The sequence below is a fragment of the Cervus elaphus genome, chromosome 19 (assembly GCF_910594005.1).
Source record: "Cervus elaphus chromosome 19, mCerEla1.1, whole genome shotgun sequence".
NCBI lineage: Eukaryota > Metazoa > Chordata > Mammalia > Artiodactyla > Cervidae > Cervus > Cervus elaphus.
Window position 1 is genome coordinate 91,597,605 of NC_057833.1, and position 15,242 is coordinate 91,612,846.

The 15,242-nt window shown below is 43.2% G+C and overlaps 1 protein-coding gene across 1 annotated transcript in view; it reads right to left on the reverse strand.

Annotated features, from left to right (window-relative positions):
- Nucleotides 1-7,009: 7,009 nt before the first annotated feature.
- The window catches only part of SLC9A9 (solute carrier family 9 member A9), a 646,928-nt gene continuing 638,695 nt past the window's right edge, over nt 7,010-15,242 (reverse strand). Inside the window, exons 15-16 of the mRNA XM_043875249.1 lie at nt 9,950-10,055; nt 7,010-8,640 (exon numbers count right to left, since the gene is read on the reverse strand). Of these exons, the coding sequence (XP_043731184.1) occupies nt 8,422-8,640; nt 9,950-10,055 (325 nt within the window). The 3' untranslated portion in view covers nt 7,010-8,421. The remainder of the gene's footprint in view (nt 8,641-9,949; nt 10,056-15,242) is intronic.

Below are 15,242 nucleotides of genomic sequence, written 5' to 3' on the forward strand. Positions count from 1 at the left end.
GGATGCCATGGATGGGTCCTACGTCCCTTGCTGTCACATCTCCTGCTCCTCCCTTTCCCTAGACTGTCTCCCCCACATTGCCAGCTTTTACTGCCCATCTCAACCACCACTTCCTCTTTGATGATTTTCTGCAACTGGATGACATCTCTAACCACTTCCAAAGTCCCTTTCATCTAGTGGTTTGAAACCTTGGCTGCACATCAGAATCATCTGGGAAGATTTAAGACATCCTGATGTTCAGGCTACAGCCCAGACCAGTCAAGTCAGGATCCAGTGGGTGGATCCAGGCATCAGGAGTTCGTAAAGCTCGCCTGGTCCATCCGGTGTCCAGCCAGTACCATAATTCTTGTCTGGGACTTCCCTGGTGGTCCAGTGATTAAGAATCTTCCTGCCCGTGCAGAGGACATGGGTTCCATTCCTGGTATGGGAAGATTCCGCATGCCGAGGAGCAGCTAAACCCCTGCTCCACAACTACCGAGTTTGTACTCTAGAGTCCTCAAGCTACAACTACTGAGCTCACGTGCTGCCCAGAGCCTGTGTTCTGCAACAAGAGAAGCCCTCACTCAACACAACTAGAAAAAGTCCATGCATAGCAACGAAGACCCATTGCAGCCAAAAATAAATAAATAAACAAACTTTAAAAAAAAACACTAAAAATATACTTGTCTGATCACTGTAATCTCCGTGAAGCTGTGATACATCTGTTTGGTTTTCTACCCCTAATGTTGGGACATCAAGGGTTCTTAGTGTCTATTGACAATCTTGTACTAAGTCTGCCTGCAGCCCACTATAATTGGGGAAGAAGTCAGGATCTTTTAACTATAGGGTCCTGGTTTCAAAACTCCCCTCTGCCATGAGTCAACTACATGATCTAAGGCCAGGACTTAACATTCCTGTCTCCCAGGTCCATGCACATAAAGTGGGGTTTAAATGTGATGCTCCCAGAGTGGTTGTAGGTTGAGATGAGATATTGTATATGGAAAAATGAGGCCTATAGCAAAAAATCAACTAATATTTGTTTCCTTTTCTTCCTTTTGACATTTTTCCTTTTTCCCTCTAGGCATGATGCCAGGTATAACCAACCCAGGACTGAATTCAGTTCAGCTCTGATAAATCAGCACTCCTGAATGCTGGCCATCTGCAAGATGGTGAGTGGACAGTGGGGTTTCAGGGAGGGTGGCCTGGTGACTTTGGTTAACCAAGGGTTTCCCTGGAGACCTTCATTGCTTAGGCCACATCTTGAGGTTGGGGGCATTCGAATTGGTCTCTTGCACTTGGTCCTTGCTGAGCTGTTTGCTTCCCACTGACCAGTTCCCAGGGGAGAGGGGGCAGAGAGGAGGATGCTGACATGCGGAGACTCTGACCCCTGTATGGCCCAGTTCCCTCATTTACATCCAGCCTGACTTGTTGGAGCTTCTCTTTCCTCCTCATTCTTTGCTAAAACGAATCACTCTGCATGATGGGGTGATAAAATGGGCCAAGATGTCTTTGAATTAATGTGCTTTCTAGAACTCACCATCGCTCATCTGTCCCATCTTTACTGATCCCATTAATGATACTGACACTGGCAATTCCTAACTTTGATTATCAGCCATATATTGTAAGTATCTGATAAATGTTTGTTAAGCTGAATGAATGACAGTTTGATGGCCAATATTTGGGAAGCGTATGGAATCTTCCATGGGTAGGCATCTTACTCTTGGCAACCTCCTCCACACCAAGCCTGCTGCCTGCTCTGAAGGACAAACACACTTGAAGGCTTCTTGGCTAATCACACAAGTACTTTGAGATTGTACTTCAGGACCATGCTATAAACATCAGCTATCCTTGAACTGTGCTATGTATGGAGAAGGGGTAAGAAATCGGGGCAACATCATGGGTAAATCAGAATATTGTATGGTTTCTTATAAGAAACAAATCTCTGAACTGCTCCTTTCAAAAACATTTGAATTGATCAGGTAATCTACCTGTTTCATTTATTTTGTGAAATAAATTCCTCTTCTAGCCTTCTTTGTCCTTCTGTTCCAATCTGGAAGGAGTGGGGAGGAGAAAGTGAGGGTGGAGAGACCAGGTGAGGGGGGGACATAGTTTGGCAGGTAGGCTATCAGGGTATCCATTCTGGGAGTCTCTGGTATGAGCTGACACTGGGGTCATAGGCAGAACTTCTTCTCCTCAGAAACCTGCATGCCACTTGTGAGGCCTTTGATTGACTGAAACAGGCCCACCCAGATTAGCTAACCTACTCAACAGAGGGCTGATGTTAATCACATCTGAAAATATGCATCCACAGCAAGATCTAGATTAAAATTTGATTGAATAGGGATTATATCCTAGCCACACTGACAGGTGAAACTATCATAGTTGAGGAGAGGCGGGGTCATGGTACAAGGCCACGAACACAGTAGCAGTAAAAATGAATACTTGTCTGAGCGAGTTCCCTGTCCCATGGGCATGCAGACTTCCTGAATTCTCAGTGAAGTCTTGTCCAGGGCCCTTTTCACGGGTACATACTCTGTCCATCCACTGAATGGAGCACCTTTCAGCCTCTGTCTGATTCCCTTCCTTCTTACTGTCGGTGGTTCTCCCCAAGGACTGAGTGAGGATCATCTATGGGGTCTTTTGAGGAAAGATGTGCTTGTCCTCTTGGAGACTCTGACATGGTCCTTTGGTGAGGAGGGCATATCAGAATCTCTTTCTTAGAGAGAGGTGAGGAAGATTGTGTGGCAGTTGAGAAACTTTTCAGTGAAGCTGCGATGCACATCTTCTCCTTCCAAATACACACCTCCAGCCTGGACGTTTTCCTTAAACTTCAGATTCCTGTAAACCTCTGGACAGCTCCACGAAGTGCTGCCTGAGAACCTCAGACTCAGCATGTCTAGAGTTGAATTCATCAGCTTTTCTTTGTTCCTCCTTCTAAAACCCTCAGTGAAGGGAGCCATCAACATATTGTCACCTAAACCTTAAATATGGGGTCCTTCTGGGCTCCCCCAGCTTCCTCACCTTCCATATCCCATGACCAGCTTTGCTGAGTCTAGTTCTGAAACCTGTCTAGAAGCTGCCTCCTCTCCGTCCTCCTGGATTCTGCCCTAGTTAAGCCTCTCATTGTCTCTCTCCTGGCCAGTGAAATAATAGTGTCCAAACTGGGTTATTGCACCAATACCCAGTCTTCCTGGTATTTGGTCTCCTCATAATACATGTAATTTTCTTCCCTGTTTAAAATATTTCAATAGCTCCCCATTCTCAAAGGATCGTGGCTCAGACTACTTCGTCTGATTTACATTTCCAGAATTATCTTTTATTCTTCCATTTTCCTATGCTCAACACATGAATAGCACCATGTGGAATAATGTGTAGTTCCTCTAATGCACCAGGCTGCTTCACACCCCTCTGTCTCCTGCCCAGGTTCTCTCCTTTGTTTGGAATGCCTTTTCCATATTCTATTAATACTGATCCACCCCACCACCTGCCCCACAGTTCAGCATCTATCATGTCTGCTTGGTCAAACACTCTCATCTTTCAAGACCTCCCTCAGATGTAAGTTCCTCCATGACAACTTTCTTGACCACCACCTTCCCCCATCTTGAAGCCAAAGCTTCAAGAACTGATTATATATGAAAATAATATCATTGTGAAAATTAAAAGTAATGTAGATAAACCAAAAGGCTCTCTTGATTCAGCTCTCCTATTCTTATTCCTCATCTTGTTATCAGTCTACTGGGAGTCAGTCCAGACTGTTTCGCTAACAATTTATCTTGAAAATATTTCCATGTGAGTTTATGTGTATGGGTCCATCTCTACAGAGTATAACTGCTGCAGAATATGGGTACAATACAGTTTAGTTAGCCCCTGCTATTGATGGGTATTCCCCCTCTCCGCCAGTATTTTGTAATAACTGTGTCACAGTGAATATCATTTTGTACAGTTCCTCATGCATAAATGCCAAGTATTTCTTTTCTACAGGGAAGCATAAAACTAGAAGTCTGGATAGAAGGAATCATACTTGATTCTACATATTCTTGACATATTTTTGTGTTCAGAAGTTTTTTTTTTTTCTCATGCATCAGTAAGAGTTGTTTGTATAATTTGAAGGATAATCCTTAGTCACACAAACAAAAAGTATATGTGTATTTTTCTCTGCTTCATTTAAAAATTTTGCTTGTTGTGTTTTTAATTATAAAAAATTTTATATTTTTGTGGAGTCAAATGTGTCATTCTCTATTTTTGGTTTGTATCTTTCTCAGGAAGACCGTCTGTATGCATATCCATATTTTATTTTATATTTTTGTTATCCTGCAGGTTTACTTTTTCCATTTAACTCTTAAAGTTACTTGGAATTTAATTTTGTGTATGTTGAGAGTATTACCTAATTTTCTTTCTTTTTCCATATTGAATGTCAAATTGGTCCATACTGTTTATTGGATAATAGTCTATTCATCCATTCTCCCAAGTTGAACTAAGTTTATGAACTAAGTTTCTAAATATAGGTCATGAATTTGTTTCTGTCCTTTGTAGTAGGTTTTCTTGTTCTCTTTGTTTATTTCTGAGCCAAAACCAGTGTTTTTGTTACTATACTTTTATCATATGTCTAGATACCTTATAGTGTCTGTCTTCTTCTAGATATTTGATGAGACTGAGTCACATATCTTTGAATTTTAAAGACCTTTTATATAGTTTGCATCCATATGTGTTGAATGATGCAAATGAATAAACCAGAAGCTCTTGGTACTATTGATGCTATATTTGGTATTCCCAAGGTCTCAAAGACTGTGTTGTAAAATAGCTTTTCCAGTCCTTACTTCCTATTTTAGCTCAGCACCTCAATGTGTTATTTTGTAGGAATTTTCTTCTTCTCATTATTATTTTGAATAAATAATGCATCTACAGTGTACAAAACCCAAAAGATACAAAAGTGTTAGGTCTCTCTTCAATTCTTAAGAGCCAGTCATACTACCAGTTCCTTCTTTAACCTTCCAGAATGGCAGCATATCATCTGCCCTGCACCTTGGTCTTTTTGTTTAGCAATGTATTTTGGAGATCATTCCATATCAGTACATATGATGCTGTTTCATGAGATGCATGTTGCGTGTTTTATTTAACCAGGGTAGCAATTCATTTATTTTAAGAAATGTTCTTTGTATGTATGAAATCCTCAAATATCTGGAATCAAAATTTTGCCCGTAAAACTTGTGGGTCAAAGGGTATTTGAATTTTCAGCTTTGACTTATACCATTAAGTTGTCCTCCAAGAAGTTTCTAGAAACTTTACAAATGAAGACCATGACAGCATTTGCCACCGGGCTTCAAACTTGTTCAGACATGTGCTGAGTACCAGGCAGAAAACTACAGAGGTGTTAGCTGGGACCCTGACAGTGAGAGCTACTGTGTGTGTGTGTGTGTGTGTGTGTGCGCGTGTGTATGTGTGTGTGCATGCACCTGCATGTGTGTATATGTGTGACGTATATATGGTAAGAAGTTCAAAGAAGAACCATAAGCCAATTAATTAGGGTGCTGTTTAAAGCTCTAATAATGAATGCAAGCATTAGTGGTTTGAATAAAGCTCCTTTGCCTTCATTATTCATTAGAAACTGGCAGTAAATAATAGGCTTGAATTGCATAGCCCTGATGCTGCTAATCAAAGCACAGAGCATTTAAGATCATAAATTATTATTATTCACAACAGGAGCAAAAAGGGAATCTGGGGTTTATGAATTGCTAACTGGTTCACCAGTTAGCCTCTGTTCTGGTCTTGGGCTGACTCAGAGGGAAAGAGGCTGTTTATTGCATCTTGAAGCTGGAACTCTGTCTTATTGGGTGGGACACAATTTCCTCAAATGCCCAATATCATACTTAGCTGGAGACACTGGGATAAGTGGTCCAACCCAGATTAAGAAGCCCTCAATCTTCTTGTGGGGCTTCCCAGGTGGCGCAGTGGTAAAGAATCCGCCTGCCAATGCAAGAGACACAGGTTCGATCCCTGGGTTGGGAAGATACCCTGGAGAAGGAAATAACCCACTCCAATATTCTTGCCTGGGAAATTCCATGGTCAGAGGAGCCTGGTGGGGCTACAGTCCATGGGGTTGCAAAGAGTCAGACATGGCTGAGCACACATGCACAACCTCCTGTGGGTAATGGTTCAGGATGTGCAGCTGGAAAAAAGATTCTTTTTCCAAGCAGAAGAGAGCTTTGCCTGTGGCCAGGAGGCTATTTTTGCTCTGCCATCTTAGCAAGTTGGTGCTGGGTTAGACCGTGTACCTTTCCTTCTTCACTGACCCTCATTTCCACTCAGCATGTCATATTTCTCTCCCTTCTCTCCACTTCTGCCCCCACTCACATTTGTCTGCTTTGGGGGGATCTTCTCTTTCCTTGGTGTGTCTTTTTCCATGCAAAGGGAAAGAAACAAAACATGAGTTCTCGTGCCTTCCTTTCACATGATAAAGGCAGAAGTTAAGAGGAACATTTCTCTTTTTCCCTTCCTTTGGTCCTTTTCCTCTAGTCCCTCCTCCCCTGTTTTTGGAGCTCTTTTTGGTTTCTGGTCCCCTGCCCTGTAAAAGGAGGAGGTGCTCCCCTCTGCCTGACTCCACCTTCCCTTCTCATGTCCTCCCAGCTCCATGCTCTCTGCGTGCATCACTGATTCGGCCAGAAACTCCAATGACTTCCTGGCCAGAGGATGCCTGCATCTCCCTTACATCACCTTTCAGTGCCCACTTCACCTGACACTTCAAGAGTAAGGGCTTAGCACTGCCAATTAGCAAGACAGTAGATGGTGCTTTAGTCACTAAGTCGTGTCCGGCTCTTGTGACCCCATGAACTGTAACGTGCCAGGATCCTCTGTCCATGGGGATTCTCCAGTAAAAATACTAGAGTGGATTGCCATTTCTTTCTCCAGGGGATCTTCACTGGAGATCCGGGAATCAAACCTGGGTGCCCTGTATTGCAGTCAGTAAACTGAGCTAGGGAAGCCCTAGGACAGTAAAGGACGTTTTAAAATAATGTACTAGCGAACACAATCGTACTTTATAACAAAGTTTTATTAGGATTAAGTCAAATTAGAAAACTTCATGCTCTGCTGCTTGCCATATTTATCTGGAATGACCAGGATATACTTAGCTGAGTAGAAAATAATTTGTGCCCCTGGATTCTACCGTTTGGAAAGCAAGAGGATTGCTGTGCATAGCGGCGTGCCCGGCACCTCCACGGTTCGTGTCAAAAGCCTGAAGACTCGTCAGCAAAGCATGTGTTACTTTCAAGCTTTGGGCCCCAGGAAGACGCTCATTCTCAGATGCAGACTCTTCAGAGCCTGCTCACCTATGACTCGGGCTGCCCTTTTCGGGCTGACCTTTTTGGGGTCTGATATGAACATCTGTTATTTCAAGAGAAGCTGGGTTTGAGGTATCTTAATGGCTTAAAGGCACAGGTCGTGCAGCGGAATTAAAAGCTGTTGTGTTGGTCTCTCCGCCTCAGGTCACAAGCCACGTGTTGTGGGGAGGGAGCTGATGCTGCGTCCTTGGCGCTGCTTGGTGGCTCTGCGCATGCGCAGTCCTGCTCTTCTTGTGCCCCGCGAGGCTGTTCACAGATGAGAGCTATAAGTGGAGAGGAGCCTGGGCTATGGCATCTCATTGCCCTGCAGACAGAAGGACCTGCCACAGAGCCAGGAAGTGACTTGAATGCAAGCAAGGATAGGAAAGCTGAAACCGCGTGCGGGGAAGAGAACCCCACTGTCCCTGGAAGGGGTCCCGCCGAGGTGGAAAGCGGCACTGCGTTTAGTGCGGAGTGCTTCCCAGCTGTCAGGAGCCCCTCCAAGCAGTGGGAGGAGCCGCTTGAAGAGGATGCCCAGAAGGATAGGGGTCCCCACGCACCAAGGCCATCAGCAGTGGTATGTCCAGCACTTATCTGGACAAATAGCCCTGGATCACTAGGAGCGAGTGGGACCCTAGGTTCTAAACATGTAAAATGTGTCACTTCCTGAATAAATGGGTATTCCCTTCAGCTTAGGAGCCACGCATTTGAGCTCAGAAACTCTTTTTAAACAGAGTTTTAAAACTCTCCCAAATGAGGGTAGAATTTCAAAGCTGAGGGAAGGGTCAGGAGAGCTGTATACAGAAAAGAAACACCTTGCAGACACAAGAACAACTGTTTCATCCTCCCAGCAACTAGGTGCCTGTCTCCTATCCCCACACCCTCCCCACCCTCCCCAATTCATTAATAAAAATGGCACTGTCCAAAGCTCAAATCAGTTGCCTAATACAGAGGGATGATAATAAATTCTCATTTCTGTGGGCACCAGAGGATGTATGTTTTGAATCTCCCCTTTCTGCTCTTCATACACTTTCCAGCCTCTTTCCGTGCCCTCGGCCTCATCAGCTTTGCTTATATTCCTCAGTGAGCCCTGCATGACCTGTGATGTCTGAGCCGTTCACGCCCATCAGTTCAGCTGGGATTGACTAAGAGTTTTCTCGAGCTTGAGTTCATAGCTTCCCAGGCCAAGGTCCCCCTCATAAATGTTTTCCTTGCTTGGAGTGTGGGGTGAAGCTTTCTGGTCCTCCCCAGGAGGGCTGCAGGGTGAGGTGCCTTGCTCCTGGTAATTCATGGCAAGCTCGTCCTGGTTTACGATGCATTCAACATCATCCTCTTTGAGATGTTCCTAGATTTTGGAGAGAAAGAGAGAGAGTTCACTTGATAAAAGCAGAAGACAATAGCAGTCCTGCAGTATAGGAGAACAGGATATTCATTTTCCTTTTTATACTGCTCTGTCTTAACTTGGCTGAAGCTTCTGGTATGCCACATGTAACTTTTTCCATGTCTGCAGGAGTTGTGAAACATTTCTAAGATAACATTGAAGATGGACATCATCACACAGTCATAAGAAGTCTCTAAGTCTCATCAGTAAGAGAATGTGTGCCAACTGAGCAGGTCTGTGGGTTAGGGGAGTTAAAATAAAATGCTATGGATGTTTTGAATGGGTATCTAACCTGGATGGGAGGAGTTTTTAGAATTGTTTGACCTCAGAGTACAGAATGATTCCCAACATTGGTTTTGGAATGCACCAGTATTGGTTTTAATATTTTAACTCAATGTCTGCTATATTTTCTTTGAAAAGTTTCAAATGGGATGAGTGTCCCAAGGCTAAAAGTGGTTGGAAGTTTCCATCGTGGGTAATGGTGGAAACCAACTAGATCTGGCCAATAAAGTTGTCCTCCCCTTGAAGAAAAGGAATTAAAATCTCAAGTTTTCTTTCATTGGCTTTGGGAAGACCTCACAGAATTCCCTATAGAATGAGCCCTGGTTAGGTGACCTTAGGTCAGTCATTTCAAACTTCAGCCTATATTGGAATTACTCCTTAAAGCACAGATACTGGGTTCCTGAGGCCAGAATTCTGAGGTGGGGCCTGAGAATCTTTGTTTAAAACAAGTTTCCAAGTGAGGCTGAAACTGCTGGTCTGAGGACATGCTTTGAGAATTGCCGGCTCAGGCTGTTGTGTTTTGAGCACATCTGAGATCTGAGATGACTTTTTCTCTGTTTAGACATGGGGTCGGCCACCTCCAAGGGTACCACAAACTCCAAGATTCTGCTCCTCTCCCATCTCTGACCCTCTGATTTACTGGGAGGGAGTCTAATTGCTTCTCAGCAGTTTTTTTTATTCCACTCCCTTCAGCTATAAGGCACCTGGCCTAATATTCAAAACTTCAAAACATAGCAGTTTGTGAGGACACATTACTTCTTTTATATTTTTCTAAATTCATTTTATGGTTAAAAATATTGGTGACAATAAAAAATTGCATTTTTAAAAAGAAGAATGAGCTCACATCAGCAACAATGGAAAAGAGAGAAGCTTCTTGGTGCAGTGAATTTTAAGAACTGTTTGCTTCCTCCTCAAGACAGAAGAAATAGCCCCAAGGTTCCGGGTTTTATCAGTATTCACCAAGCCTGTCCCTCACGAGATGTTTACTCACCCCATAGGCCTGAGGACTGGTGAGCAATCGGGAAATTGGGCCACACCATTCAGGTAACGTCGTGGTCAGTGGAGGACCAGAGTGGGTTAGAATTGGTTTCAGGTATCTGTGAGGCCTGTTAAGGAATACTTGCCAAGAGGAAGTCAGGATGGAGTTTCTCACATAGCACAAACCTTTGCATGCAGTGAAAGATAGTTATTTTTACCTTCAAATCCCCTACTCCCTTATTGAGGAAGTAATGTGGCCTGCACAAATTTGCTGTTTATATTCTTTGATCCCCACACTTTCTCAGCCCTCCTGATAGTCTTTAATCATGGGGAAACGGCACCTGGACCAGCCAGCGTCAGAGAGGTGTAAATGGTCCTCTTCTCCTCGCCTCTCCCATTCAACGTCTCCTCTGCTTAGAGAACATATTCTTAAGAATTATTTGAAATAATAGCGTAAAAGATTGTGTTTTCCTAAAACTGCACACACAACTTAAACCACTGGTAATTTTCACACAATATAGCAAGAGGTATTTCATAAAACGTTCCCTCATTCGAGAACTGGGTAGTGAACACAGATTGTTTGCCAAAATAGTTTTATTTTCACTATTCAACACAGTCACTTTATACTTCATACATCAATGCATTGCCATACAAATTATGTAAATAAGCTGGAGCTAGGTTTATTCTACTGTCTAACACCTGTCTTTCTCCTCTGTTCGTCCCAAAGTGCTCTAACGAGTTAAAAGAAAAACCTGTTTATCTAAAGCCTTTAGGTTTTCCTCCAATCTAGCAATAATGAAATCCCTAGAGGCTGCCGCCTCAGGTTGCCTTTTTTTTTTTCCTCCCAGTAAGGTAGTGAAACCATTCCATCAGAAACAACTTTCAAGCTTTGTATTATTTCCTCTGCTGGAGAATAGTTCACCTCGTCAACTTTCTGAAATGCTATAATAAATAGGGAGAGGGGAAAAAAATGGAAAGCATTTAATGTTGGCTCACGGAGGCACTCAAGAGAAGATCTTGGTGGAGGCTCTATTGGAGCCAGTCCACGGGTGGATGACACCACTCCATCATTCCAGGATGCCCTGAGTGTGTGGGACAGAGGGGCATGCACCTGGCAGGGGCCAGGAATCTGCTGGCCTCTGACTTTGAATCACTTACCCCCACAGTGGGGACAAAGCAGGAGAGGCTCATGAACACAGCCTAGTTATGATGCGAGGAGAGCGATTGAAGAGATACTTAAGAGGGTCTGTGATTGCAACTGTGAGCGGAAAACTTGCCGACTCCTTTCAGATGTGCAGCTGTTGTGCTCAGTTAAGGATGGGGAAGATATTAACCTTAAGAGCCTGGCATTGCCTGTGACATCTTGCAAGTCTATCTACAACTCTGGAAAGCTCTTGATGATCTTCCATTAATTTTTATTACAGAGTGTTATTTCCTTGATTTTATGGATGAAGGCATTGAGGCCTAAATACACAATGATTTTAAGTAATCCAGAGGCTCCCTTTGCTGTCTGCATCCACAACCATCATATGCTAGCAGAAGGGAATTTCTCAGGGTGGAATTGAGTATGTGACCAGTTGGTTCTTTGGGAAGAAGAGCTCGCAGACCACACCCCTGCTGGTGAGCTGTGGACCCGCTCAGGCAGGAGCATGTGTTCTGATAGGCTTTATGGTGTGCATAGGTCAGGAGAAAAAAAAATTTTTTTAATAGGGAGCTGAGATGGAAGATATATATATATCCACACACACATATATAACTGGAGTATAAATCAAAGAAAATTCAGCCAATTTTATTTCCAAATGGAAAAGTGACAGATTCCCAGGTGGCACTAGTAGTAAATAACCCACCTGCCAATGCAGGAGACACAAGAGATGCAGGTTCCATCCCTGGGCCAGGAAGATCCCCTGGATAAGGAAATGACAACCCATTCCAGTATTCTTGCCCAGAGAATCCCCTGGGCAGAGGAGCCTGGGGTTCTACAGAGGAGCTACAGTCCATGGGGTCGCAAGAGTTGGACTTGCTAAAGTGACTTAGCAAGCACAACACATAAATCAAAGAAAATTCAGCCAATTTTATTTCCAGATGGAAAAGTGACAGCAAATAAGCAACATTTTTAGCGATGTTGTATAAGTAAAAATGGGGTTTGTCAAGGTTCTAAGTTTAGGAGAGGCATGGGCAACTTCCATTGTTTGAAATTCTCAATACACTGAAAAATCAAAATGCCAAAACCATGTCACAAAAGGAAAACACAAATTTAAAACTGCACAATGAACATTTTCTTCTTTTCATCCCGATGTTGTTGCTCAGTGGCTCAGTCATGTCCAACTCTTTGCAACCCCATGGACTGCGGCATGCCAGGCTTCCCCATTCTTCATTATCTCCCATTTGCTCAAACTCACGTCCATTGAGTCAGTGATGCCATCCCACCATCTCTGGATCCTCTGTGGCCCCCTTCTCCTCTTGCCATCCATGAGGTATCTCTTTAACTCTCTGTGTCTTATTATTGGTGCTAACACTTAATCACTTACTTTGTGGCTTTCTGTGAATGTGAGGCTTGGACCAAATGGGCTACCATTTGGTCCTTCTGGACAAGCTCTGGGATTCCCAACTCAGAAGACTTGTGTATAACTGGCAACTCTGCCCCTTCACTGACTCTATGACCTATGGTCTAGCGACTGACCCCTGTGAGCCTCAAGTATTGCTGTAAATATTAACTGATGTAATGCGGGAAAATGGTGTTGCACTCTCTCACATGCCATTCAAATGCTATTTTATTAAAAAAATGATTTCTTAAGTAATACTTTTTGGAGAGAGTGGTGTGTCGATTGTTGTTCACATAACAGAGGAGAAATGATGCTAGGGTAGAGATGAGAGAATGGCACTCAGCGCTTGGTGTGGTATCAGAAGTCACAAGCTAGTAGTTAGTGGTTGGAAAATTTAAGCTGCTCCTGCACCAAAAATATCTATTTGGGTTAAACGTTATTGTATGGGGGGCTGGTGTCAGGTGGTAGGTGAGAGGTAGGAGAATTTGTTGTCATGAAACTCTTCTTCTAGGAAACTCAAGATGCCATTCTGGCTGTGTCTCAGTAGCTTCAGGTCAAAGGAATAGCACATACATCTTGTGGCAGTGAATGGAATGTGTAAGCACCATCCCCAGACACCATGTGGGGCAGGGTCTATGTTTGCCAACATCTTAGTTTGCCCAGAGTTTGCTATACATATTATGCGCTCGATGGATGTTTATTGAATTTATGGTCTAGGAAAATATTCAGGGGTGCTATGAGTGATGGAGGTAGATTCTGGGTGACTCTGCCAAGGGAAGAATGAAGGGGGCAGATGACAGCCAACAGATGAGGATTTCCTGAGGATAAAAGGCTGAGGAAGTTCAAGTCAAAACAGACTTCTTGGGACTAAGTGATTAGACAAATGGACCATGTGGCCATAGCACAAGACAAAGTGGCTACAAAACAGCCGTTGTATCTCACTTGCTTGATCATTTATTTGTTCCTTCATAGACTCACGTGTTTTTATTTTATGTGCAAAACTAGTGAGGTACCCACATAAGAAAATTAAATTGCAGTCTGGTGGCTCATGTGATAAAGAATCTGCCTACAATGTGGGAGACCCAGGTTCAATCCCTGAGTTGGGAAGATCCCCTGGAGAAGGGAATAGCAACCCACTCCAGTATTCTTGCCTGGAGAATCCCATTGTCAGAGGAGCCTGTTGGGCTACAGTCCACGGGGTCAAAAAGAGTCAGACACGACAGAGCAACTGTCACTGTATAAAATGCAAAGTGTTTTTGCCATATATTCTTGTCTCTAGGTGGTGGTCATCTTGAGGGTAGGGCTGTCCCCTTCATCTGGTACAGTGGTTGATACATTTTAGATGTTCAATAAATAGTTGTTGAATTAATGAAGACAGTAAGCTCAAAGAGAATAAAAGAATTGCTCAGTGGAATCCAGCCAGTTAGTTATTGGAAGAACTGGCCTTGAGATCCCAGACATTTCCATCACATTGAGCATGAGTAACAGGTCTCATCTGATTGGATAACTGATTTGGAATGGGGGAATCAGTGACTTTCGGAGTTCTTCATTGCTGAGCAGGGTCTGGAAAGTGGCTAGACCTCCAGGGTTACTGGAATTATTAAACTAGTAAGAAAACTCTTTTGATCTCCAGAAAACCCCTCCTGCCAATTTTGCAAACTGGGTTATTTTTCTTATCAGGTTCTAGTATATGTTTGGAGAGAGAGAGAGTCCCCACTGGGTATTTTTGGTATAGCTAGTTTTGCTTTTCTAATAAGTTAGAAATACATCGAGATGAAATGTTAGGCTCTGGGGGAAAAAAAACAATGACTTTTCTCATCTTTAAAGGGCATGAGTTTGGGAATAGCAGTTTGGTTCAGGAGATGTAAGTAAAAACTGGAGCTTTACTCGGAATTTAACATGTGTGAAATAGGAAAGACAATTAACTCAGGCCAAAAGAGAAAATACATCTGCTATCAGCAGGTCCAGACCTAAATTTAGTGCCTAACTGAACTAACTTCCAAAGTACATGGTGACATTGATTTCTCTCTTCTGTTAGTTTTTGCTTTGATTATTTTATTTATTTAAAATTTTTCTTGGAGTATTATTGTTTTACAATGTTCTGTTGGTTTCTGCTGTACAGCAAAGTGATGAATCGGCCATATGCATACACATGTCTCCTTCTTGAAGCTCTCTCCCCTCCCCCTCACATCCCACCCCTCTAGGTCATCACAGAGCACCAAGCTGAGCTCCCTGTGCTATACGGCAGCTTCCCACCAGCTAGCTATTTTACACATGGTAGTGTATATTTGTCAATCCCAATCTCCCAGTTCTTCCCACCCTCCCCTTCCTCACTGTGTTTACACATCCATTCTCTATGTCTGTGTCTCTATTCCTGCCCTGTAAACAGGCTCATCTGTAAAATGTTTTGATTATTTTAAACCACAATTTTTTGTCCATTGTCTTTGGGGTCTCAAAGAGTCAGACACGACTGAGTGACTTTGACTTTTCACCTGCATAAAACTATGTCCCATTTGCTATGGACTTGCTGAGTCCCCACACGGTTCTTTACTCAGCATCCCTGAACAGAACTAGCAGAGGACATCCCCAAATTGTACACATCCTGTCACTCTTTGATTTCAATGTACAGATCACACCCTTTATGCTTTGTTTCACAGGAAATGGGGGCTAACAAGTTGAGTGTGTTTCCCGTCTTTCTTTTGGATTTACTGGATTCTGTAATTAGACACTCACTGTCTTGCCATCTTGCCTAAGGATGTGATC